Here is a 27,790-nt window from a genome sequence, read left to right on the forward strand (position 1 = left end):
GTCAAGGCGTCTGCCAAGCGGCAAGCGGTGTGTCAAACAAGTTCAAAGTTGTCCTGACACGGGAGGATGAAACCGAGAACGGGAATACAGCAGCGGGGCGACGTGTGAACACAGAGCAAACCTCGTTTTACAAAATGATAAACGGACGATAAGTTTTGCGAGACAAGCAGCAGCAGCAGACACACTGCTGTAAACCGAAACAGGCTAGCTGCTAGCTACTGCTAGCCAGTTAGCGAGCTAGCATACGGCAGTCGGTTAGAATTAGCATACAGTATCAGTTTGAAACGTTGGGGTTGACGAGCTTGCCCAAGCTTGTACACGGTTGGATTGAAGGAGTCCAGCTACCCGAAAAGGACAACATGGAGAGCAAGGACAAAGTACAGATGAGGAATCATCCTCGCAGGTAATGTTTTGCTAAATGAAAACATCTAGGTTTTGCCATCTGACATCTCTATTGACTTTATCTGTTGAACTTGGCATCATGTTAGCCCGTTAGCGAACGTGTTGGACTGGAAATTAGACAATATTCGGCCATAACAACCTCTTAGCTTGTAGACAGATAACATAACCGACTCGGTGGTGAGACAGTTTAATAAGAAATTAGCCATACTTAATAAAACACCTCGTAGAAACAACAATTTTTGACTTGATTTTGGAAGGACTTCAGTTAAAGACAATTTTCTATTCTAATGCCTGTTGCTGTATGAAGTGGAGACATTTTTCTTCAATGTTACTGTGTGGCAACTGGTTTTAAGCTCTGGGTTGAGACCCCAAATGGTCTGGTTTGTCTTGTGAGACCCCACATTTAACAAGAGAGCAGACCGGTGTGTTTCTGTAAGCCTGGACTGGTGGATCCAGGATAAATTTCTCATTTGGGTCTTGGACTGAAAAAGTAAAACGACAACAAAAACCTACAGTATTCCACTTGTTAATGAATGGAGATGGAGTGATTGTCCTGTCTTGATCCTTGTTGTGCCAAATCCCAGGCTTGTCACCAGTAAAGCCATGCTGATCCCATTTAATGCCTTAACTCTATTTTGTAAATCGAGGCTTAGCTGTGGATTGTGGATCTTGGCGAGGTTTAACTTAATCAGCTCAAACGTAGTAGTTAAAAAGTAGTTAATTTACATTATCAGATCTAAGTGTTGGTTTTAAAGCCATTTTTTTTTAGAGAAGACTATGGTTGAGAGGGGGGTTTACATGGCGACAGGAGTGTGAAGGTTCAGAGACCACACCACGAATTTTGTGGTAAAAATTTAGGCCATTGGACTCCTTTCTGACGCTCTGGTTAAGAAAAAGAAACTACTGAATTCAGAGTTCATTCAGATGCATTGCATGTGAGTTTAGCCCCTGCACCATCATGTATGTTAGTGTGTACTACTGTGTGTTACTGGATTAGTTGTCGTCATGTCTCCACACCATTGCTGCCAAGACAAATTGTTGTACATCTATTGTACTTGGCAGATAAACTGATCTACACCTGCCATGTCCAGTGCAGAAACTGGTTTGTTTGGTCGGTTAGGCAAGTATGAGGCATGGCAGTAGGAAGTGAGGAGTTCCTATTACTGCCTCTGTCCAGCTATCAGGAGGCTGCTGGTAAAACACACAGCTGTCCTGTTATCACTCATCCAGTGTTTCCTCTGTACGTTTACGTTGCGGTGGAGCTTGGAGGTCATTTTAGTTTTGGTTCCACATCTGCACCGGTTTTGGTCCCAGTTATGGTTCTAGTGTCGGTTGGGGTTAGAGTGATATTGGTCTTTTAGAGTAGACCACAGCTACATGAAGCACTTTGTACAACCTGCAACAAAGAGTTATTTTTTTTTTTGTAAATTCTTCATTTAAAGGCAGTAATATGTCCCAGAGCATCAGGTAGGGTTCCAACCTAGTTCTGGAAGCATGAAAAGTCCTGAAATGTATGGAAGAGAGGATTTGGTAATTTTCAGGTCTTAAGCTTGGAAACTGCACAAAAAGGTTTGGAAAAGTATGGGAAAATATTATTGCACTGTTTCAATATAAATACCACTGCCCTTTTTCTGTGGTTTTAGATCCTTGTCATCTCACATATTCAGATTTTGTTATTGTGAAGAATAGTCTTCATATATATATAGACATTTAGAGCAATATGGCATAGTTTGTAGGGATAAGAGGACTATCTGTGTAAATCATTCTGAACAGCAAAGTCTTCAAATTAAATCAATAAATTAAGCTGTGGTAAAAGTATAGAATGTTGAAGCTCTAATCAGAGCTACCATTCGTTGTGTTTAATTTGGCAAAATTATACTTTTATTTCACATTTTCTCTAGCAGTGGTAGTAGTTTTGTGCTGCAGTGGAGCCTCACTGCTGAATTAATACAGAAGGAGCTGTCATTTCCTGTGAGCCATGGTGAGTTGAGTATCCCATCATTTAGCCCAGTGTTTCTCAACTAGTGGTTCGGGACGCAAAAGTGGAACTTTTCAACCCTGTGTGAACCATGTTTCCCTCCTGTTGTAACTTCTTTTCTGTTGCAAGTCTCTCTTGAAAATGAGATATCCTATCTCAATGAGACCAACTTGAGTAAATAACCGTTAAATAAAATAAACACTCTGATGGGATTATAGGCAGAAAACAAGTTCGGCAAATACTGTGCTATCTACTTTAACATACTGCTAGGTTGTCACTTCACGGACGAGGTAAAATGTAATGTAAAACCACAGATTTAGATTTTATATGTGTCAGCTATGCCAGAGATGGCAATTCACGTTTTCTTTATTGAATGAATATAAGAGACTTTCATGGCAGAAGAACTCCAGTTTTTGCATTTTTAGGAAAATCAACATTCTGAATGAAATGCATTGAAAGTGTGTTGACCCAAACGTCACAAATACACACAGAATTTAAAGTCATTGGGACCACTCTGAGAAAGTCTGAGAGTGCATCTACATTTGTTTTTTCACATTTTAGGCACTTAGCTGATACTTATCAACTTACAATGAGTGCAACAATAGAGCAAGCTTTAATTCCTCGATCACCAACATTATAAGCGACCGTTAGTAAGGAGTGCAACAGTCAGAGCTGTGGTGTCCTGACAATATAGGCCCTTTTCACGGTGTCAGAAACAGGTGCATTACAACTTCATGTGGGAATTTTATTTTTGCGAAGAGGTAACCTGAAGCGAAGGACTTGTTGCCTTTCTCTAATTTAGTCTTTGTACTTCACCAATGTTCATTTTGGGCAGGTTATGGAGCGATTTAGTGAAGGCCAGAGCTGGTTCAGGAAGTTGGAATGCACCTGTTTCTCAATGCAGGAGCTGTTACCATGACGATGTGAAAAGGGCCTTTCCCTGTAAAAAAGAAGAAGAAGAAATCCTTGGAAAATAAATAAGAAATAACAACAAAATAAATAATTATAATTACAAGGAAAAATTCATCTCCGTAATCTAAACTCTGTTGGCTGTTGGTGTGTCCAGCTCTTTTAGCCACAGGCAGGCGCACACACACACACACACACACACACACACACACACACACAAACACATTTGTAGATCGTCATGGAGTTCATTGGAAAACCAGATTAAGGGGTTCGAGGGTAGATTAGCATTTCAATACTCAACTCTCTACATCAACTATGGCTTGTGGCCCTTAGCCCATTCGGTGGGCAGCTAGGCTGAATGGGAATTAGGCCTAGAGGCTTTAAAGAAAGAAACAGACTTTTTTTTTGGTAAATAAGCTCTTTGATCGATGTACCTCTTTGCAGCCAGAAGATTGGTTGCAGTTTGACCACAGTGTACACAGAAAGAGCTTTTCAGATGATGCAAAGCTAGTTTGTACTGTCCTCTGTACGCACACGGTGTGCTAAAACATTGGCATGCGCTGCAGAGGATTAGAAACTTCTACCCATCTTCTCATTACACAGCAGTAAATTGATCACAGTGCTTATTTGCCAAAAGGTAAAGCTGCCATTCCCTGTCTCATGCTGCTGTAGTTTCCAGCATGAAGACCTCTTTCAGTGCAACGCTGACTTAGGTCTGCTCTAAACTAAACTCCTTCATTATTTGCCCAGATTAACAGATCCCCATATAAACACACCAAAGTGACTGGGGGTACATAATTCGAACCAATCCTAACAGAAGTCATATAGTTGATTTACACAGAAAACAGGAGAGTGGAGAAGTTTGGCATTGTGGTTTGTGTCATTAACCGTATTTCCTGTCGAAGTGTCTTTGAGCATGGCATCAAACCTCTACCTATCATTCAGTGTAAGGCGCTCTGATTAGAGCGTCAGCTAAATACCCAAAATGTAGAATGTAAATGAGAGAAAGCTTAGTCTAGGACTTTCATATCTCCTGTCCTGTTATTTTTGCAGTCCCTTTCCTTGTCAAAAGCTGCACATTGGACATGTTTGGATCTATTTTTGTCCGTATATTGAGACTATTTTGGTCTGTGGGCTGATCAAAGATGTGAAGATTGTCTAGTACTGTTCACATCCTCAAAGAGAGCAAAGGGTGAACAGTAAGACCCGAAAGGAAGATGAATTAAAATTGCTGCTCTTATTTCTTTACTTAGCACATCTTGGTTATACATGAACGCTGTTGGGAAACAGGAATAGTTTTTGTCTGGATTGTCTGGATGCTGACCGTTTAACTCTTTACTACTACTTTCAATGTTGGCATTCTTGGAATTAAAGCTTTTTCTACTCTTCAACTTGTTGTAAGTCACTCTGGATAAGAGTGTCCGCTAAATTCCCCAAATTCAGTATAAATGTACAGTAAAAAATCAATTCCCTGTGACCATGAAGTTTCTATTTCTTATATTTCTTAGATATGGGAAGGTGATGAGGATATATGAAATGCATATGGTGAAATGTTGAAATTTAACTCTCTCTGTTGTCTCACTCTCTGTTGTCTCTCTCTCTGGTCTCTCTCTCTCTCTCTCTCTCTCCCTCTCCCCCTCCCTCCCTCCCTCCGCCTGTCTGTCTTTCTCTGTGTCATTACAGACAGTTAAAGAAGCTGAGTGAAGACAGCCTCACCAAGCAGCCAGAGGAAGTCTTTGATGTCCTGGAGAAGCTGGGTGAAGGGTGAGTCATACAGTCACTGAGTCAGTTAGACAGTCAGTTAGTCAGTCAGTCAGTCAGCGAGACACCACCTTCTATAGCATTGTAGTGATGGATGAGACTGTCTCTCTCTCAGACTTTCTGTCTTTCTATGAAATGGGAGTCTTTGAGTTTGAGGTAATCACCTATCCTTCCTCTTTCTCTCTTCCTTACTTTCTCTCACTTACTCTCTCTCTGTCTCTCTCTCTCTCTCTCTCCATATCTCTTCCCCCTCCTTCTCAGTCATGCATTAAGCCCCTCCCTCTCTGGTGCCCATCATCATAGACATTGCCTCTTCATTTCCTGTTTCTCAACTCACTTCCTTTTCTGAACGGCTGTGTGTGTGTGTGTGTGTGTGTGTGTTTGTGTGTGTGTGTTTGTGTGTGTGTGTGTGTGTGTGTGTGTGTGCGTGAGGTGACTGATACTGTCATCATTATCTTCCCACCACTAGCGATTCTCCAGTGACCATAACTCATGTTACAGGGCTTGGTATACAAATACTTTATGCAACATAAGCCAGTTAGCAGCTACTCTGGTCCTTATCAGACTAGTTAACTAAGAGCATGCTTGGCGTGGTTTATTCAAACTCAGAGCTAAGTTTGTTATGGCAGGTGACAACAACGCCATTCAAACTCGGGTGTCACCAAATAACGCCTCCGAGACGCCTGAAAATGTGAGTCTCAGTCCTCTAACAAGAGAACTGCGGTGCGATGTGTTAGGAGTGAGAAAACAATCTGAATCAACTACAGGAAACGACCCCAAAAGGTTTATGGGTATAAGGAGGCGGATGTTGACATCTGATAGTCAGCAGTTCCTCATGCTTATAATGCCAAGCATAACAAAATGAACTGAGGGCAAACCGCAGCCTGGACTGATGTGGCAAAGATTGCAGACAAATCCCTCATGCTTGAATAAAGTTACAGGAACTGGAATGAGATTGTAGTTTTGATCCCAGAAAAGTTGCCTTGCTTTCAAGTAATTAAAATAGAAAATACAGAATTTTAATAATTTACAATCTGGCTGTTTACAGGGTTTTCTAAAACAACATTGGACAGATTTCTTAGCCCTTATTTAACCAGGCCAATTGACTAAGAACACATTCACATACAGTTGTGCTAATAAGTTTACATACCCTGGCAGAATTTGTGATTTTTTGGCCATTTTTCAGAGAATATGAATGATAACACAAAAACTTTTTTTTCACTCATGGTTAGTGGTTGGGTGAAGCCATTTATTGTCAAACAACTGTGTTTACTCTTTTTAAATCATAATGACAACAGAAACTACCCAAATGACCCTGATCAAAAGTTTACATACCCTGGAGATTTTGGCCTGATAACATGCACACAAGTTGACACAAACGGGTTTGAATGGCTACTAAAGGTAACCATCCTCACCTGTGATCTGTTTGCTTGTAATCAGTGTGTGTGTATAAAAGGTTAGTGAGTTTCTGGGCTCCTGACAGACCCTTGCATCTTTCATCCAGTGCTGCACTGACGTTTCTGGATTCTGAGTCATGGGGAAAGCAAAAGAATTGTCAAAGGATCTGCGGGAAAAGGTAATTGAACTGTATAAAACAGGAAAGGGATATAAAAAGATATCCAAGGAATTGAGAATGCCAATCAGCAGTGTTCAAACTCTAATTAAGAAGTGGAAAATGAGGGATTCTGTTGAAACCAAACCACGGTCAGGTAGACCAACAAAAATTTCAGCCGCAACTGCCAGGAAAATTGTTCGGGATGCAAAGAAAAACCCACAAATAACTTCAGCTGAAATACAGGACTCTCTGAAAAAAGGTGGTGTGGCTGTTTCAAGATGCACAATAAGGAGGCACTTGAAGAAAAATGGGCTGCATGGTCGAGTCGCCAGAAGAAAGCCATTACTACGCAAATGCCACAAAGCATCCTGCTTACAATACGCCAAACAGCACAGAGACAAGCCTCAAAACTTCTGGAACAAAGTCATGTGGAGTGATGAGACCAAAATTGAACTTTTTGGCCACAACCATAAACGTTACATTTGGAGAGGAGTCAACAAGGCCTATGATGAAAGGTACACCATTCCTACTGTGAAACACGGAGGTGGATCGCTGATGTTTTGGGGATGTGTGAGCTACAAAGGCACAGGAAACTTGGTCAGAATTGATGGCAAGATGAATGCAGCATGTTATCAGAAAATACTGGAGGAAAATTTGCACTCATCAGCCCGGAAGCTGCACATGGGACATACTTGGACGTTCCAACATGACAATGATCCAAAACACATGGCCAAGTCAACCTGTCATTGGCTACAGCAGAATAAAGTGAAGGTTCTGGAGTGGCCATCTCAGTCTCCTGACCTCAATATCATTGAGCCACTCTGGGGAGATCTCAAACGTGCAGTTCATGCAAGACAGCCCAAGAATTTACAGGAACTGGAGGCTTTTTGCCAAGAAGAATGGGCAGCTTTACCATCTGAGAAAATAAAGAGCCTCATCCACAACTACCACAAAAGACTTCAAGCTGTCATTGATGTTAAAGGGGGCAATACATGGTATTAAGAACTGGGGTATGTAAACTTTTGATCAAGGTCATTTGGGTAGTTTCTGTTGTCATTATGATTTAAAAAGAGTAAACACAGTTGTTTGACAATAAATGGCTTCACCCAACCACTAACCATGAGTGAAAAAAAGGTTTTGTGTTATCATTCATATTCTCTGAAAAATGGCCAAAAAAATCAGGGTATGTAAACTTATGAGCACAACTGTAAGTAGTTATGGGGTGTTTACATACAAGCATATGGAAATTGTCTTAAAATGTTGGCCAGTTAGCAACTCCAATGGAGAATTTGAGGGTTAAATGCCTTGCTCAAGAGCACTTTGACTGTAGCTGTTGAGGGAGGGGAGAGTGTGCCTTCTTCACTGCTCTGGGGATCTGAACCAGTGACTTAACGGTCACAAGCCCATTCACAAATACTGCCAGCGACAAAAACACACATTTTGAGCCTGTTCCTCTGTGTCTCTGCAGGTCGTACGGCAGTGTGTTCAAGGCCCACTATAAGGAGACGGGGGAGATCGTAGCCATCAAACAGGTTCCTGTGGAGTCGGACCTTCAGGAAATCATCAAAGAAATCTCCATCATGCAGCAGTGTAACAGGTACTTCATGGTTTGTGTGTACGTTAACATTTGTGCATGTGGGTGCACATTATGTCTGCATGGCTCACCACATACATTTCTTTGACTCCCCTCTCATTTCGTTGCCTATTTCTTACGTGGTGGCTTCATTAAAAGTGTAGCATTTTAACATCAATAAATCATTAACACAATAATTTGAGACAAATGAGACCGTCGGCGATTGGCAACCTAGACTGTATTTTACATTATGTTCCACTGGATCAGATTTCGCAACGAGTCTGCTAGATCGCTTTACGACACAGAGGGAGATTGCTTTACGGCAGAAAAAAGAACAAACAGAGCTAAAGCTTTCAGAGTTTCCCACAATAGCTGATGATGGAAAGGGTGAAATCCCTGTGGAAAAATCACCACCAATATGTTTTTTCTTTTCAGTGAAGAGAGAGACGTTTGCCTGCATGTGTGTTTGTAATGCACATATATGTGTGTGTGTTCACCTTTTCAGTCTCCATGTAATGTGGCACTATGGCAGCTACTTAGAGAACAATGATACTAACTGCACTTCAAGAACACTTACCCAGTTAGATCTATTTTATATTTTTTATCTGACTGAAATGAATGGAAAATGGTCCCAATCCTGTTGTACAGTACGTATCAAACTGAATTGAATCTCTGTGTGTCCAGTCCTCATGTAGTCCGGTACTACGGCAGCTACTTTAAGAACAGCGACCTGTGGATCGTCATGGAATATTGTGGAGCTGGATCAGTGTCTGACATCATCCGACTACGCAACAAAACGGTAATGCAATACTCACAAACACACACACACACACACACACACACACACACACGGTAGTTTGTATAGAGAGTTGCGGAGCAGGGTCTGTCTCTGATATCATACAAGTTGGCATCACAGTGAAAACACACCTAGGCACTGAAGGAGTGAGAAATGTAGTCAGTGCAGTACCTCTACATGTGACATGTCAGCCAACACTGTACCTCTTTCACTGTGTGTGTGTGTGTGTGTGTGTGTGTTATAGCGAACAGAGAGGGAGATGGGCGCTCATGTTTCGCCCACTCTACCAGATTTGGTGTGCTTTGATTAATGTGTCTCTCTTTTTACCTGTGTTTGTGTTTGTGTGTGTGTGTGTGTGTGTGTGTGTGTGTGTCCTGTAGCTAACAGAGGAGGAGATAGCCACCATTGTGCAGTCCACCCTGAAGGGTCTGGAATATCTCCACTTCATGAGGAAGATCCACAGAGACATCAAAGCAGGAAACATCCTGCTCAACGCAGAGGGTCAGGCCAAACTGGCCGACTTTGGAGTCGCTGGACAACTCACAGTAAGGAAAATAACTATATTCATTTAAATCATTATTTATTTAATGAATTGGATATGTTAGATGTGGTGTCCTATCTAGAAACTTGCTTGTGCTATCTAGAAACTTGCTTGTGTTGTATGCAAATCTCATGTGTAAGTCGCTTTGGATAAAAGCGTCTGCCAAATGTGAAATTGTAAATTGTAAATTGTAATTGTAAATTGTGTCCTATTGATAGGAATAAAGCAGGCATCATCCTGTTCAATGACAGGATGACAAATTCAAAGACAACTTATGCAAAGAATGAAAAATATAAAGTTTTTGAAAGGGCAATGGTACTATGGAATAGTTCACCCACAAATGAAATATCGGTCATTATCGATAACACACAAAAAGGACAAAAAAATGACCATGAAATTACTCCAAACAGCATAATCCAAGTGTTCTGAAGTCAAAGGATTGCACTGTGGGCCCAAAAGACCAATATTTACCTTATAAGTAGATAATCACAGAATTGTAATTTTTGGGTGCACTATTCCTTTAAAAATAGATCTGGAGAAGTCAAGGAAATATGTTAAATATTATCTCTTGCCTTTTTTCTTCACTCTGGGTCTTTCTCAATTTGCACCGGGGATGCATTGGATGGTGACTTGGCCGACGAGAAAGAATGGAAAGCCCCAAGATTTGTTGGGAGAACGACACATCATGTCCATACAGCAGTGTAGTCTATTGTACAGAGCTGATTGAAACAACTGGAAAATGACAACAGCTGTACATCTTAATTGATAATGTGAAGTCAATCTCAAACTGTAAAGATGCTTCTCTGTTCTCGTATTCTTGAGAAATTTGTTCTCTCCAAGACAGCTTGGGAAGAGCGACACAAGTATCTTGCCGTTCAGCCTGGCATTCTTGGGCTTGACAATCACTTTCTCTCTCCCTCTAACGCTATCTGTCTCTCCTCCTTCCTCCAGGACACCATGGCGAAGCGTAACACGGTGATCGGCACGCCGTTCTGGATGGCCCCGGAGGTCATACAGGAGATCGGCTACAACTGTGTGGCCGACATCTGGTCCCTGGGAATCACAGCTATAGAGATGGCAGAGGGGAAGCCGCCCTACGCAGACATACACCCCATGAGGGTGAGGGAGTGTGTGTTTAAGTGTGTGTGGGTTAAAGAGAGAGAGTACGTGTTAGAGAGACAGTATTTGTGTTTGTGTTTAAAGGTGAGAGGGAGCGTGTGTGATTAAATGAAAGCGTGTGTAAAGTGGAAGTGTGTTTGGAAGTGTGTGTGTGGAGATGTAGAGGGAAATTTTGCTTTATGAAGACTGAACTCCATAACTTAGAGCGTGTGTGTGTGTGTGTGTGTGTGTGTGTGCGCGCGCATATGCTCCCCCCTCCAGGCCATCTTCATGATCCCCACCAACCCTCCCCCAACGTTTCGGAACCCGGACCTGTGGTCTCAGTCATTTCGAGACTTTGTTGGCCAGTGTTTGGTGAAAAACCCAGAAAACAGGGCAGCCGCCACACAGTTACTACAGGTAACACTATGTCAAACCCTGCTGCTGCCGCTGTATTACTGCTAGAGGATGAAGTAGGAGTGTTTGCTCAGAAATCTTGAAAACAGGGCTGCACAGTTAGAGGTATCGATATCACAACCCAGGGTTTTCCACAAGAAATGTGTTAGTCAAGGTGTTAGTAGCTGACTAACTTAGATACCTAAATTAGTAACACACATGTTTCTACCTTCTAGTTCTGTTATATGCAAGGACAGATAAACTCGATTGAATTAGTTTGCATTGTGTTTGAAAAGTCAAATTCATATCAGCTTGTAGGCTAACAAAGTACACCAGTAAATACAGGGAGGAAGGCAGCGCAAAGTCATGCTTTGCAATGGCTTGAAGGAAATACTTTGAGGTGTACTTGGTATTTGTACTTGGCTTTAATGTTAGCTAAAGTTGTTTAACTTTACTAAGACAATGTGTAACTTCATTAAGACAGTGTGATGTTTCCAAAATACTATGGTCTTTACTGGTTGCAGTGTCACTTTTTGCCAGCACGTCATGGTTGGACACTGTGTTTATCATTGCTTTGGTCTCAATGAAAATAAAAGCATAAATATTGGGGTTTTGGATATTGTAGGGTTTTACAGTAAAGCGCTGTGGGAAACCCTGCAGCCCACTACTGTCTTAAGAATCATTACATTAGGTTTAGCAGACTTAGTCAGCCAGTTTCTAGTGCTCTTTGCCTAATGTTGTTACATACAATACCACAACTGCTACTTCTGCTACTATTGCTGTTCTTCTAGAGTTTAGGAGTTTAGGAGTCAGTGGGTACATTTTCATGCACAGAATACTCCCAGTACTTTGAATAATCAGATTAAGGTAGTTGTTTGATTAAGGCAATTATGTGGTTTGAAGTAACACAATTTCCCTTAATAACTCAGGTTTGCATGGATCTATTTGTGTAAATTTACTCAGTGACAAAATGAGATCTAGCTCGCAGCCATGTTGATATCAGATAGAAAAATTTGCAACTGATGTGCTTACAGAATACTTTTATGTGTGCTTATTATTCTCAGCGTTTGCTGACATGCTGTAATGCTCACAAAAATGTGACAAGTGTTGTCATTTAGGCAAACAAAAACACTGCCACTGCGTCCAGATCAAGTTGTCCTGTGAACGTTTTGACACATTGAAACAGAGCTTTAGCATGTACATAACCAAATAAATATAAAGATTGAGCAGGAATCTAGGTGTGTTAATTGGGTTATTCTTATGCTCATTATAACCTTTCTCATTTGCTGTAGCCAGAGCATTGCCTATATCAGATTAAGATTAGTTTATTAGTGTGCATGTAAGACCCATAAAAACTGTGTCACACTATGTCACAACTTACAATTGTGACTATTAGTATTAACACTATTACAGATACTAATAGTCTTTAAAGGAAAATGTGTGGGAACCTATCTCTTTGCCCCTCTCTCCTTTCACTAACCCTCTCTGTTCATTCATTTAATCTCTCTCTCTCCCCCCCCCCCCTCTTTTCTCTCTTCCTCCCTCCCTCTCCAGCATCCGTTCATCAGGTCAGCCAAGCCCAGCTCCATCCTCAGAGCGATGATCACAGACGCCATGGACATCAAACTGAAGATGCAGGAGGCAGAACAGAGAGAGCAGGACGCAGAGGATGACGACAATTCGGTACAGACATGCAGAATTATACACATTAAAACACAAACACACACACTCACAAAGTATCAAACTGAAGAGACGGGAGGAAGCAGGACATACAGAATGACAGAAGAAAATTAACAGAGGACATGCAAAACACACATGGGGTACTCTGGTAGATTCTGGAGCTAAGGTGCGTACCATGTGTTTAGTCCTCTGCTCTTTTTTGTCTTTGATCCAGATAGATACATACATACTCTATTTATCCCAGAGGAAAAATTTTGGGAGCCAATATTTTAGCTATCTACTTAAAGTTCAAATGATTGGACCACATAGGATGGTGCAATCTGTTTAGACAATTACAGGCAAGTATTTGAAAGTAATTGAATATACCTCTTAGTGACCGACCACTTGCCTGACAAACCCCACCCACCTGCAGGATAAAAGTGTATATTTGAATTTTTTGCTCCCACTATTTGACCCAGGCCCATTTCATTTCAGCACAATTCAATATGCTTTATTATCTCTTAAGGGAAATTTGGTTTGCAGACACGTAATAAAAACAGATTATAGTGCGAATAAGAAGTTGCTCATCAGTACAGAATATAAAGTTCTTCAGGCAGAAGAAGCTACATCATTTCATGTGCAAATTAAGCAAATTAACTGCAGTGGGGAAATTGACTCCCTGGTTCTCTGTATTGGTCTCTAGATACTGTAATTGGTCTATAGTGTTCTATCTTTTTCAGTCTCTCTTCACAGTTTCTTTCTTTTTTTCTCTCTTAAGCCCTGTTTGGATGGCATTAGTTTTTGGCCATCATTTCTATAATACATCTGTAGCGGCCAAGGGGCTGAAGTTGAGCCTGGGACTGAGGCAAAAAGTTTCTTTGAGCTCCAGGTTGATGAAAAAACAGACTTCTCCTACCATAAAATGTCAACTGAACTGCAAAATATTGGGGGGGGGGTTTCTATTTGGGCTAGATAACTTTACCTGATGTAACTTTTTTACAAGGCAAATAACCCTAGGTAAAAGATGCAAGTGTGTTCATTTAGATAATTTGCTGTGGATTTTTTCTACTCTCTAGGCTTGTAAAATTATGGACGTTAGTTAGTTAGTTAAAATGACATATGCTGTTGGTAACAGTTACAGTTACATCTTCACCAGTAAAATGAATCCAGTTGAAATAAGGCTTTACTCTCTGTCTGTATGTTCCAGGATGACGATGAGGTTGACCAGGGCACCATGGTGCGGGCGGGGACGGGCGACTCGGGAACCATCCGGGCAGCCGGCTCGTTAACAGGGTCGTTAGGCGGTACGGCGAACACCATGATCGCACACGGAGACACGGGGACCATGGTGTCACAACTGGGCACCATGGTCATCAACTCCGACGAAGAGGATGAGGAAGAAGCTGGTACTATGAAAAGTAAGTGCACACACATACGGCGGTTACGTATCGTGTCTTTGTTAACAAAATATGTGTCAATCATTTATCATCATGAATCTTTAAATAAATATATATGTAAGAGGGATAATCAACTCTGACAAAGAGGATGAGGAAGAAAAGTGAAATAGAGACATTGTACATACAGAGAGAGAGAGTTAGACAGAGTGTAAGGAATGAACTGAGGAGGAACATGCTGGCACTAGAAAAAAAAAAAAAGTTGCTAGGGGATTATCAGGCTGATTCACACCAGATTTAGCCATTCTGAGAATTGGGAAGGGGGGGAATTCAGATCGGAGGCTTAGTCAGGAACAATGGTCAACAAAGATAGTCTGGTAATGTGAGGAGTCAGATTCAGTCTTAACCACCTGATCGACTCACACACTAATGTAAGCCGCTCCCAACATGTCAAACATGTTCCTGAACAAGTCCTGTAGTGTGTGGGGATCACAAACCGCCAATAGAAAATGAGTGAGTTTACAGTGAGGTGAGGCAGAAGTGTTAGACTACAAATTCATATGAATGATAATAATGTGTACCTATTTAATTGTCTATTGTGAACACGTTTACGTTATGTTTGTGATGCAGTGTGTTTTCAAAATCGGCAAGGAAGGGGAAGCCATGGCCACAGTCAATAGCAGGGTGGCAGCTGCATGCAATCATCTGCGCTCTTAGAATATTATGTTTTTAAACATTTTGGAAGATTTGACCACTGAATTTTAGTATGCTATGGAATTTTAAGGATCTTACTCATTAGTGTATGCAACGGGACAAGAGAACAAACAGCAATAAGCTGCTGTCAAACCTGGTGGTCGATGAAACTAGACCTAACCATTGTAGAACTGAACACAGGCTCCTTAACCGAACACTTCTCCCATGCTAATGCTTATGCTTTTTAACCTTGATTCTTGTGCTTTATTTTATCTAAAGTAAATATGTAATTTTATTCAGCTTTCTGCTGCTATGTGTACAAATTCAAATTCAGCATACACCATCACTGCTAGAACAGTTGTTGCTGAGGATTAGAAAAGCAGGTATGTGACGGGAACATCACCAGTTCAAACCTCTGGATTGGCTCGGCAATCCAGAGCGAAAGGGAATGAGAAACACTTTCTCGTCCCTCCACCCCAACTGTTGAAGTGTCCTTGAGCAAGGCACTTAATGGTTGTGTTCCTCCTAGTAATTCAGATGGGGGATACTCAATGGCGTAAATAAAAGCAGCCTGTAGTGCTTGCCCTTGCTCTTCTACACTGTGAACCATTGGAAGCTGGATGTTGAGGCAGGTAGCTACTGAAACAGAGTGATGCTTCCTTCACAGCCACTAGAGGGCACAGTCACACCATGACAATGACCCGGGGTCCCTGACTGTCTTTCTGTGACCTGGAGGATCACTATATACGTATATATACATATATATATATATATATATATGTGTGTGTGCGTCATCTGCCGGCAGGTGTTGGGATGTGTCTGTTTGAGCTCGCCCATTTGTGCTTGCGATATGTAATGTGTGTTGGACAATAGTTTATCTGCTTATGGGGGAGTCCTGGTGGCTCAGCAGTCTAAGGCGCGTACCATGTAACTGCAACCTCCTAATGTATTATGTCATCTCCCTTTCTCTTCCCCCTTTCCCGTCTCTCTCAACTGTAGGTAAAAAAGCAGAAATGCCATGAAAAATTATATTTAAAAAATTGTTTATCCGCTTACACCAGTGCTGCAGGGAAGGAAATAAGCTTATTTGTCCACCTGCCACAGAAGCTGATGGATACCAAAATTTGGCCACTGTTTTACTCGCCAAATAATTATTTTTAGTGTTGAAAACAACCTGTAGATAATTGGTGGGAACTAGGCGAAGTGGCTGGCGGAGTAGACAAACTTATATAATCACATTTGATGCACTGAATGCATTAATCTCCACTGGAAGTTCATTTATTTCATGTGAGAGAAGCCGTGAGCACTGCATCATTCTGTTTCAGTTGCTTTGCACTGCAGATTTCACATGCATTGGATTTATTGGGTGCTTGGGATGAAGCGCCTCAATAACGTTCAGACTGCAGGCAAAAGTGGCCCAAATCTGATTTTTTTGCTCATATGTGACTCGGTGATCAGTTTTTTTCATAACAGTGTGAACAGCACAAATCACATGGAATTAGGGCTGAACAATTAATCGAAATTTTATCGAAATCGCAATATGGCCTACAGCAATTTTCAAATCGCAGGAGGCGCAATATTTGTTAAAGCCGAAATGTGTGTCAAAATACCAATTTAAATTAAATATTGTGGTGCTGCAGAGATGTCCTGGACTACACATCATATTCTACAGACTTAAGAAAACATCTTTGTTTGGTACAGATCCCCCCAAAAATCACACCATAATCATTTTAATATGTTTTTCAATTAAAATGAGAATAATGATGTAAAAATTATCATTCCCTCTAATATCGCAAATCATGTCACAATTGCAATATCAGTCAAAATAATCACAATTAGATATTTTTTCTAAATCGTTCAACCCTACATGGAATCTGATCTTTTCAATTCTGATTTGGGCCACTTTCATATGTGGTCCTAAATCAGATACAAGTCTGATATTTTGCAGTGCGACCTCAGTCTGAACAGTCATATCGGAATTCATGGGACTTTTACGTCACTCGAGATCAACATTTGTCACAATTCTGCGCTGGCGGGAGTCACTCTGTGAATATAAACATGGAAGACAGCTGTGATGGAGGTAGTCAGTGGAGGGACAGTGAGGTGTTAGACCTCATAAGTATTTGGGGTGAAATTTTGGAAGAAATCTGTTTCGGTGAAGCCATTCACGTCACGATCCCACCACTCCCGACTCCGCATCCACACACACCGTACAGAAGTAACAGCCATTGCTCCACAAAAAGCCATAATTAAAAATTTGGCTCTCTTTCTCCTCAGCCTCATCCTCGTTATCATCTGCTCATGAATTCGCTGGCTTCCACTGCACATCAACTTATAAATGAAACCGTAAACGCTGACTTCAGTGGCCTCCATGTTTACTTCCATACGACACCGTGCTGCGTGTGACGTCTTTGTTATTGTTCTTTTGCGCATGCAGGTCAGTTCAGGACCGTGACCGGTTCACACTGGAATCTGATATTGGCCACATTTAAAAAATAATGTGAACAGCCAAACAAAAAATCGGATCTGAGCAATAAATCCAAATTGAGCACTAAGGCTTGCAGTGTGAACGTAAGAGTTGTGGGTGCTTTCGTGTGTCTGTGGGGACGCATGCACAGAATCAGCCCCAATGAGACACTAGATGGAGTTGAGTTTGGATGTGTGTATTTACTGTCGCTCTATCTAAAAAGCGCTAGTGCACTTATTCTACTTTGCTCTCTGTGAAGTTTTCATGGTGGAAAACAAAGCTGCAACGAAAAATTTATGTTGTAATATTACAACTGCTAACCACATCTAATCCGTTTCAGCAGCAACAAAAAGTTTAGCAGCATGTTGGCTGGTGGCTGCTGGTGACTTCCCACCCTGCAGCGCTGTGTTGGAGCGGTCAAAATCCTCAGCAGTAATGGGAATTGAGCCACACAGTAATGAGCCATCTGCAGAGGAACAGTGTATGGGTCTGCTCACCACTGCTGGCTGATTAATGGAGCTGATTAAAACACACACACACACACACACACAGGGGATGCTAGCTAAAACACATGCAGAAGCAGAGTGAAGACGCTATAACTCAGACACCTTGCACACACACACACACATACACACACACACACACACACACACACACACACACACACACACACACACAATATATATATATACATTAGAGACACTAGATTACACACACATATTTGAGACATTAACCCACACACATAAACATTCTCTCTCACACACACACACGCACATACACATACACAATATATACATTAGAGACACTAGATTACACCCACTCATATTTGAGACTAATGTGAATACATAGAAATATACACGCGCATGCAGCTATTAACATATATACACATACACACACACACACAATCATTTGAGCCATTAGCTTGCACACATAGACACTCACACTCAGTGGCAACATATATTTCCTAGACACACATTCACCTAAACACACACACACACCACTGTCTCCTGTCTAATGTCCTGCTATTGAGTTAGTATGGATCTCTACTGCTGGAAGTTAAAACCACATTAACACAGGAACATTTAGACTTTATAATTGCATTAGCACTCCAATATCCTTCAGCTGTGTGTGTGTGTGTGCGTGTGCGCGTGTGTGTGTGCGTGTGTGTGTGTGTATGTGTGCGTGTCTGCATATGTATTCCCGTTGCGTCCTTTTTGCTTGTGCATTTGAGTGTATGTATGTTTGTCTGTGCATTTTTGCTCAAGGTTATGTGTGTGTGTCTGCCTGTGTGTGTGTTTTACGCAAGTGCATCTTCAGTGTGTGTGTGTGTGTGTGTGTGTGTGTGTGTGTGTGTGTGTGTGTGTGTGTGTGTGTGTGTGTGTGTGTGTGTGTGTGTGTGTGTGTGTGTGTGTGTGTGTGTGTGTGTGTGTGTGTGTGTGTGTGTGTGTGTGTGTGTGTGTGTCCGTCCTGAGCTAATGGCCATGGTCTGATGCTGAAGGGGCCCTGAGGACCAGGATAAGATATTAGATCAGATATTGATCTTTCCTAATGGTGCTGAACAATAAAAAGCCTTTTCATTTGCACTGATTAGCCTCCATCCCACACTTACATGCACACACTAGAATGCATGTTAGCCATCTTGCTCTCTTTCTCACTTATCTCACATTGTCTTCCGCTCTATTTCACTAACTCATTCACAATCAGAATGGCTTTATTAACATGACAAGTATACTTGTGTTGCCAAAGCACTCATGGATCCTAAAGGAAAAATCATAGAAATACTTTAACACTTTTAAGATTTGGTGATGTACCTTGCATTTCTGGGCCCAATTTGTTGTTTGGTGTATCTTTAAGTGGTTAGATTATTTCCAAGATATTTCCAGCACAGCTACATCAACAGTAAATGACAGGTTTTGGTGTCAGTCCCTCAGAATCAAAGAACGAGGGCTTCTTTCTGCAGCCGCCATTTTGCACCGATGTTCAATAGTCATTCAGGGAGAAATCCATCACAGAAGGGGCAGAGGGGCCAATTTCTCCACCCACAGTAGCCTCAATAGACCAGAATGCAATGCAGCCACAAGACATGTTGTGTTTTTACCAAGGGACACAGACTTTCACTTTTTCTCAACTGGAAAAACTCACTCTCTTGCTATTGCTATGCCATTGTTATCGCTATCACTATCGCTCTCTCCACCCACATTTATAATCCACAACTGAATGCAGCAAGTTCACACCCGTTCTCTGGGGGCTGTTGAAAGCGGTGGTGAAATTCTGCGAAATGTAGGAAATCACTGACAAGTAGAAGTAGATGAGGCAGATTGAGTGAAAGTGGCTACATCAAAACAGTAAATTACAACTCTCAGTCCTGAAATGCATTTAAGATCACAGATTACAAAAGTAAAATCAACTTATTACGTTTACATAAAATGTAGGCTACACAAGTAAAAGCAAGTTTATTCATGCAGTCAGTGTGCAGATCTGTTTTTCTGCCACTGCTCTGTCCCCCAGTCATACACACACACACACACACACACACACACACACACCGTAAGGCGGATGCAGCATTGTCATTGATTCCTTCTTCCACACTTCTTCTATCTGTCTTCCTGTCTCTCACATACATATAAACAGCAGCTGACGTTATCTAGATTTCACCATTGTTGTTTTAAATGCATTTAGATGGAACCATTATGTTGAGTTAGATGAATCCGATAGATTGACTACTCCATCTCCCTGTAGCTTCACAATGTTCTCCAACCTTGAAATGCTTTGCTTTGTGAATAAATGGATGTAAGTTAGCAATTACATTCTACATTTAGCTTACGCATTCTTACAGAGCAACTTACAACAGCTGCCAGCGGTAAAGTGAATACTAGCCTATCACTCTCTTCTGAAGGTTTTGGTTATAAAGATTTAATTGCTTTCTGTGTCTGCTGAGTTGAGATGGCTGTAATTCTCTCTTCTTTTATTAAAGTTTTATTTTGTTTTGGGAAGTTGCAAGAGCAGGCGACGGTCCTCTCTGGAGTCCACTCCTGCTAAAATCTTTCCTGTCCTAAATCTGTGGTGTGTGTGTAGCCGAGTTTAGAGGCTCCACTACCTGTGTAGCTCAGTGAGAAGACCAAGGCACTAGCACTGCCAGGGTTAGGGCTTCCATTCCTACTGAGGCCTTTATTAAAATTAAATGAGCTCGATGGTACTCTAAGTTTCTTTGGATAAACACATCCATCAAGTTGCATTTATCGCTTTTGTCAGATGACTCCAGAGATTGGTGATTTCAGCTGGCCGCTTTGCCACCATAGACGCTAGGTGCTGCCAGCTCTTGTCATGGGAGTTGAGTGAGTGTTTTCTGTAATTGTGTGTAATTCTTATAAATGAGTACGGTACGGGATTGATCATCATTTTCAACCCGAGGAAACAAGGAAGCAGCTTTTTACTTTTTGCTTTGTAATTCAGCGTACCTGTCACCATGTCTGTTCACACATACTAACTCTGAGGTGGCATCCAAACTGATGGATCAGAAAAGGCACAACAGAGAGGAGAGTGAGTCAGAGGCAGAGCAGAGAGGCAGAAATAACAGGCTTGAATAACAGGGTGAGAAACAGTAAGACCAGAAACTTTTTTTTTTCAGGCACTAGTCTAATCAACTGGCCCAAGTGAGTGTCTTATTGGCCCCGGGCCATCAGGCAATCCTTGTTTCTGAACCCTGCAGTGTATATGCAGTGGTGTGTTTTGGCTGGCTAACTATTAAAAGTATTTATTAGATTGCTATAAAATCATCTCTGTGCATGTTGCTTCCTGTAATGACACCGTCAGCTCCTTGCTTTTCTCTCCAGCACTGCTAGTAAAATCTACAGATGAAGCCTTTATAGAAGTCACATGTTATACTGTATACAGCAGTGAATCTGCTGCTTCAACAGTGGCTCACACCCAAAAGGAGTTGTTCACATTTTGGAGGCAAAGGCTTTGCGTTAACATATATCATGTTCAGTGTTACTGCACTATATTTAGGAGTAGAATGTGCAGCAGTGGCCACTGCAGCCATAATGCAGGATAGATATGAAATATATTCATGATGAGGGACATGAGCAGTGGAAAAAAAGCACTGTAAAAATGAGGGAGGTAAAGGAAAAGTTGTTTGGGCATGTAAAGACAGACATTTTGGAAAAGAACATAATCCCAATTCTCCTCCCTTCCCATCACCTGTAACAGGTAATCTATTCTCTTCATGTTCCCCTGCTACCTCTAGTTTGGCCTCCATCCCCTCGTCAGGTAGTCTGAACCATCTGTTGTCAGGATGATGAAAAAGAGGTAAAAGAAAACTGACGTGAGGATATTTTCATTGGAAGATGTGCGGTTGTGGCAATCCACCTCATGACCTTTGGTAGATGCCACCCATCCTCTCCCTCATCTTTCTTGTCTCTCTCCACTGTATACTAATAAAGCAGAAATGCTTTATTAATAGTCTTTATTAATAGAAAATCCTCATGTAGGCTGGGAAAAGGTAAAAAAAAAAAAAAGTCTTCATGTATCCCCTCTCTCCACCTTTCTGTTCCTCTCATATTCTTTCCCTTTCTCCTTCCCTTCACCCAGTAGTCTCAGTCTGTCATCTCACCATCTGTTTTTCTCTGTGTTTTTATCAGTATGGTTTCACCCCAGCATGGTGAGGTAAATTATAGATGTGTTTCCTTACCAATTGTAAGTTATGTCTCTCTCGCTCAGAGATGGGATTCAGGCCAGACTGAGAAGAGGCGGTTGTGTTTCAAAATGTATTTCATTAACATTTGAAAAATTTGAGCTATTTGAGGTGCGCATTATTTATATTACAAAAAAATTTAAACGGTATTAAAAGTGGGTAGATACCTTGTAAATTCAAACAGATCAAGTGTTCCTAATGTTTTTCAAAGTATTCAGAATGCTTGTCTCCTCTACTAATTATTCTGCACGCATTACTGTCTTAGAGCGATGTCTTAAGGTAGATTTAAAGTAAAAAATCATGTTTCAAAACCTCACATGGCGTCTGAGAACATTACAGTACTTCACAGTCTAATACTTTGCACTTTTTAGAAAGAGCATCTTGAGCAGAGGCTGGTTAACACTTCCTAAACTGAGTTACATAACAGACAAAGTAACTTAAAAAAGGAACAGGGTAACTTTCTTCTGTCAATAACTGGGAGATTCTCAAGATCGTAGATGAAGAATTATATGATTGTGTTCACTTGTGCATTTTCCATACACAGATAATATCGCAGTGAGAGGACGGTCTGGGACGGTGACACAATTATTGCAGTAATAAAGAATAATAATAGTCACAGTAAAGAACACTCTTGGTGGTAGTACAGCTTTTATACAACAATTACCAACGCATGTCACTGAAAAGTTTCTCTTAATGTAAGGTGCATACATTACTATAAAAAAAAAACTGCAGGAAAAAAGAGACTGCGTACTAACTCCTTGGTGACCACATGAGTTGGCATAGCAACCAACCAACACAGCAGGTCACATCACAGTTTATGGGAATTTGAAGCACACTTGGAGCGAATCTATGGCCAATCAGATTGTGCTTGGCTAAAACTACCCAAAAACAAGACTATAAACTACAGTACAACAAAGAGACTGCAGATCATGGCTTTTTACGAGTCCGACCTTTCATTATTATGATTATGTAGAGATAACATCCATATTGGGAGAACTGGCTGGTTTCTTTAAATACACACTGACTTTCCCAAGGTCGCTGCATTCGGCAGCTTAATTAAGTGCCGAGTCACCTGGCAGCAGCTATCGAGAATAAACTCAGAGCTGTTCATTCTTTTTTTTTTCTTTTTTTAGATTTATTTTTGGCATTTTTATGCTTTATTTGACAGAGTTAGTGAGAGAGAGACAGTAAGGTATGGGAGGGAGAGAGGGGAGGACATGCAGCAAAAGACCGAAGGCCGGATTCACGGGAAGGAATTCTCATCAAGCCACAAGTGAGGTCAGCTAGGAGATGTAGAGGTCTGCAACCCGACCCGAATCCGACGGGACCCGAGACAGTATGTCGGGTATTGGCCGGGTCGGGCTTGGTTTTTAAATAAATAATTCGGGCTCGGGTCGGGTCGAGCTCGGTTGTTTTTTTGTTTTTTTCATGCGTGGAAAAAAGCACAATGTTTTATGCTCCTGGCTTTCTCCTGAAGCTCTGTGGGCACACACAGCCCCCCTCCCTCTGCTGAGCACTTTTCTCTCTCTCTCTCTCTCCTCTCCTCTCCTCTCCTCTCCTCTCCTCTCCTCTCCTCTCCTCTCCTCTCCTCTCCTCTCCTCTCCTCTCCTCTCTCCTCTCCTCTCCTCTCCTCTCCTCTCCTCTCCGTCACTGGTGCTGAAAGACGCACAGCGGCTACAGTACCAAAATGGGCTTTTTTCATTTTTGTTTTACTACTTCATTTTTCTGTTTTACAAATGATAAAGGGAAAATCAAGTCCTTTATAAATGTTGTAGTATCTGCCGTTTCTAACCAGCAAAATGGAAAATGACCAAATGACCAAAAAATACATGGACCACGAGGCTATGACTTTTAAATAGGAACATTTTGATTTCGGGTCGGGTTTGGGCTTCAAATGTTGCATTACAGTCGGGCATAGTTTCGGGTTGGGCCTGAACGTCGTGGGCTCGGGCTTAATTTCCAGGCCCATGCAGACCTCTAAGGAGATGCTAGGAGTGCGGAAAGATGAGTCAACAACTTTGTGTCCCATCAGAAATCATCAGTATCAGCCCTAACTCTGCATACACACCACCAGCATCTCTAGTAACTAACCACCTGAAGTGCATTCATCTTTGAGCACCAGTTAAATATCAGATGTTGACAACAGCTGCCTTCTTTCCTTGTTGTTTGACATGGAAAAGTTTCCATCCAAAAGTTCAGCTGTAGCCATCGCCCATCGGAAGCTAATTATGAATGAGTGCGTCCACAGTGTGTACAACGTCCCACATATGCAGTAACTACAGGACTATTGCCGCTACAGCTGGTAAAACTTTGTTCAAATTGGCATTTAGATGGACAGTACCATGGCAGTGTGTTTGGTAGCGGTCTGAATGCAGAGTAAGACGACAACAACATTCTACAACCGAACTCACTACTTGGAAAAAAAATTAGGTATTGACTACTGAATTTGAGTGTGAATTTGTTTAGTTCGAGTAGTGTGAGCCGATTCTGCCAGAGTGTACGTAGCCTTTGATCATTACAGCTTACTTCCGACAGTCACAATCCTGACATTCCAATTATTAGGCTATATTTTCATCCATATGACCTTTGAACTAGTCGGTAAATAAGATATCGTTCTGATACCATGATAACAAAATGGCAAAATACAAATACAAGACTGCTGTAAATCTTTGAATAATCTCTAAGTAATCGGCATGATACAAATGAACAATGGTCTATGAGTTGAATAATGTAATATTACAGAAATTTAAGGATGTTAATTGTTAGAAGATAGAGCAATTCTTCACACACCATTTACAGCATGGCCTTATGTGAGCACAGTGAGACTCCCCACTTCAGCCACTATAGCAAACACCACATCAGCTTATTAAAGCCATGCATCAAATACTGAGCTATACTGATGCACTGGTTGCTTTACTCTACTTATTGACTCCCCTGGGTGAAATTAGGAATGCAGACAAGGACTTGTCTTATGAACCAAACTGCCTCAGTCTCAACCCAGAAACTCCACACACTAATTCTCTCTCTCTCTCTCTCTCTCTCTCTCTCTCTCTCTCTCTCTCTCCCTCTCTTATATACCCTCCCGCTCATTTCCCAGTCATCCTTTATCATTTTATGGATCTTATTGTTCTGCTATTTTCCACCATGCTGCTTCTGTTGTCTGGTGCAGTGGGGATTGTTTTTGGGTGAGATGTTTTTTTTATAATCCCCATTATGCTTTTTATCGTCGCTGCACAGATTGTTGATTGCATCTCTTCCTTCTGTGTTTTCTTAATCATCGTATTTTATCACTGTACTCCGTTTCTATCTTTTATCATTGTGCAAATAAATGCAGACAAGAGCAGGCTCCACAAAGCAGCAGGCTGTGTACATTTCCATTTTCCAAAATATTGCTCATAAAAAGTATGGGCCGCTGTTAAATGCTGTTTTCAGTTTAGCTCTGTTGGTAAAGCGTACGCTAAGTTCACCACCCAAAGACCCGAGTTCAAATCCTAGGTGAGTTATTTAACAAGCGCCAAACTGATCACAGCTTGTAATGGATTGCGTGCTTGTTTTGTTTTGTTTTATTAGAGAGACAGGACTAAGTGACTAAAAGCCATCGTTGTTGTCATGTAATTTAATTATGAATTTATGTAAACCACCATTCTAAATGATGTTGGTGTTTTCCTTTAGGCAGAGACAAAACACTGACGCTTTTTTCCACAATACTAATAATTGTGTGAATCAATTATGAAAACAAAGTAAACTGCCACTTCTTAAAATTAGTTTTTTTTTCTGGGCAAGATGAGAGAATGCAAGCAGCCAAGACTTTCACTCCAGCAGCTTAGAGCCTCAGTGGATTGGGCCTAAATGAATGACACTGTAAATGTTGCTGTTAATTATGCAAATGTGGTGAACCAGCATTATAAATATTATTAATTATGAAAAGAGGTGAGCTGCAGCCAGTATAAATTTTGTTAATTATGAAAATGAAGTTAACTGACATTATGAATGATGTGATTGCTTAGTAAGAGATGAGTCAGTCTAGCTGTAGTTCCTGAAGTTTAACATCTCTGTGAATTAAATAAAATGAAGCACTGTTATAAATTTTGTTAATTATGAAAATCAACTGAAAGGTCATTATAAATAACTGTGTTAATTTTGAAAATGTGCTACCATTATTCATAAGGCCATATTTTAGGGAGATAAAAGATGAAGCCTCCAGCCAGACCATGCTGTTGACTACTAAACTGGCTGTAAAGGTTGTCCTGGTGCCTCAGTGGGCTAAAGAGCATATAGTGCATTCAAATCTGACTCGCAGCCCCTGTTGCATGTCATAGCCTTGTATTTCTAGTCTTGTAGACTAGAACTGCCATGAGGCCCCTGATGCCTTTTCTTTCTCAACTGTAGTAAGTGAATTTTGAAAGCCAGAAATCTCAGAACCTGGCCAAGTAATCGTTGAGTCATTAGTATTGATCAGCAACCGTATCAAATCCCTGCAGATATATTATGGTAATTTCCTGCTAACGGACACTAAAAATATTAATTATGACCCCATTGATCACTGAAGGGGAAATTATCCTTTTGCCTACCCACACCACAGGGAGGTCAGTGCAGCACTCCTGTAGCTGTCTGGGATTCACTGAATCGCTCAAGGACACTTCAGCAGGACAGATGCTTGCTGACATGAGGACTGGAACCCAGGTCCTTCGGTTGAAGGGCGGTTTCCCTACTTCCCTAATGTCTCTGTCTGGAGTTAAGACCAAGCGGCCAAAACCGCAGGTGAATTTTGAAGCCAATCCTGAAGTGTAGCAGCAGCAGTTCCTCTAACGTCCACTAGAGGCTCCAAAAAGACTCCAAACTGCCCAACTCCATGGCAAGTCAATGGGACCACAACCCAACCTCTCAAGTCTATACATTTTTTTGACAAGAGGTTATGGTCTCAGTAGCTAATTTCACTTCTTCTAATGTGTGTCCTTATGGTGATTTTCAAAATAATTGAGTCATTAACGGGATATAATGGATATGAAACGGGGTTGGTTTCCTAGTGATTGACAGGTCGCCGATTATAGGCCAATAGTAGGCAGTGCTGCGACTCTGCAGACAACCCAAACTCCACCCCCTCCACCTTGGCTCCACCCTCGGCCTCGCTTTGGCTACTCTGGCTCCAAAAAATGTCAACTCGGCGGGGACCGTAAACATAATCTCCAGGCTTCAAAACCGCCCTTCAGAAACCTATGGGTGACGTCACACTCACTGTGTCCATCTTTTTTTTTTTTTACAGTCTATGGTTGAGATATTTTTTGACACTGAACTTTGTTGTCTGAGTGTTAACAACAAGGATTGACAGAATACGAGAGCTGAACACAAGTTTTGCATGTATTTCAGGGCTGTAAAAGGTTTCTTTACAACTCTCATGTTTTGATTCTAGAGTGAAACAAACCAGTAATTTAAGTTAGGATGGGTTAAGGACACGCGTGAATCTACCCAAATTCCAGTCTGTTTATTGTTAGAAATAAATTATTGTATGTGTATATGTACTGAGATATGTGTATTCCACTGTCTGGCATCTCTCCTCTTATACTGAATTCCTGTTCCATGTGTGCTAGGATGCACTTCTGTCACTTTCGTTAGCTGTCAGTATGGTCCTGCACCAGGATCAAGACAAATTCCTGTGCATTTGCTGCACTTGGTGAACAAATTGATTCTGAATCTTACTCTGATTGTGTGTTTTTCAGGGAGAGATGAGACGATGCAGCCAGCCAAGCCTTCCTTCCTGGAGTACTTTGAGCAGAAGGAGAAGGAGGCCAATAGTCATAATGACGGAGGAGGAAGAGGAGGAGGAGAGAACAACGCAGACAACCGCAAACTGCCTGCCGAAGGAGACCTCGAAGCG

The 27,790-nt window shown here is 41.4% G+C and overlaps 1 protein-coding gene across 1 annotated transcript; it reads left to right on the plus strand.

The window, feature by feature from the left end:
- LOC139657940 (serine/threonine-protein kinase 4-like) lies at positions 1–27,790 on the plus strand (the record flags this gene model as incomplete). Its single annotated transcript, XM_071535931.1, has 10 exons — positions 1–403; positions 4,973–5,053; positions 8,074–8,202; positions 8,863–8,977; positions 9,355–9,519; positions 10,467–10,634; positions 10,896–11,033; positions 12,564–12,692; positions 13,876–14,086; positions 27,633–27,790. Coding segments are annotated over exons 1-10 (1,338 nt in total), but the record flags the coding sequence as incomplete, so codon positions are not given.

Source organism: Centroberyx affinis, unplaced genomic scaffold (assembly GCF_046629955.1).
Source record: "Centroberyx affinis isolate AG114_WGS23_722 - 3 ecotype Tasmania unplaced genomic scaffold, CSIRO-AGI_Caff_v1 ptg002788l_1, whole genome shotgun sequence".
NCBI lineage: Eukaryota > Metazoa > Chordata > Actinopteri > Beryciformes > Berycidae > Centroberyx > Centroberyx affinis.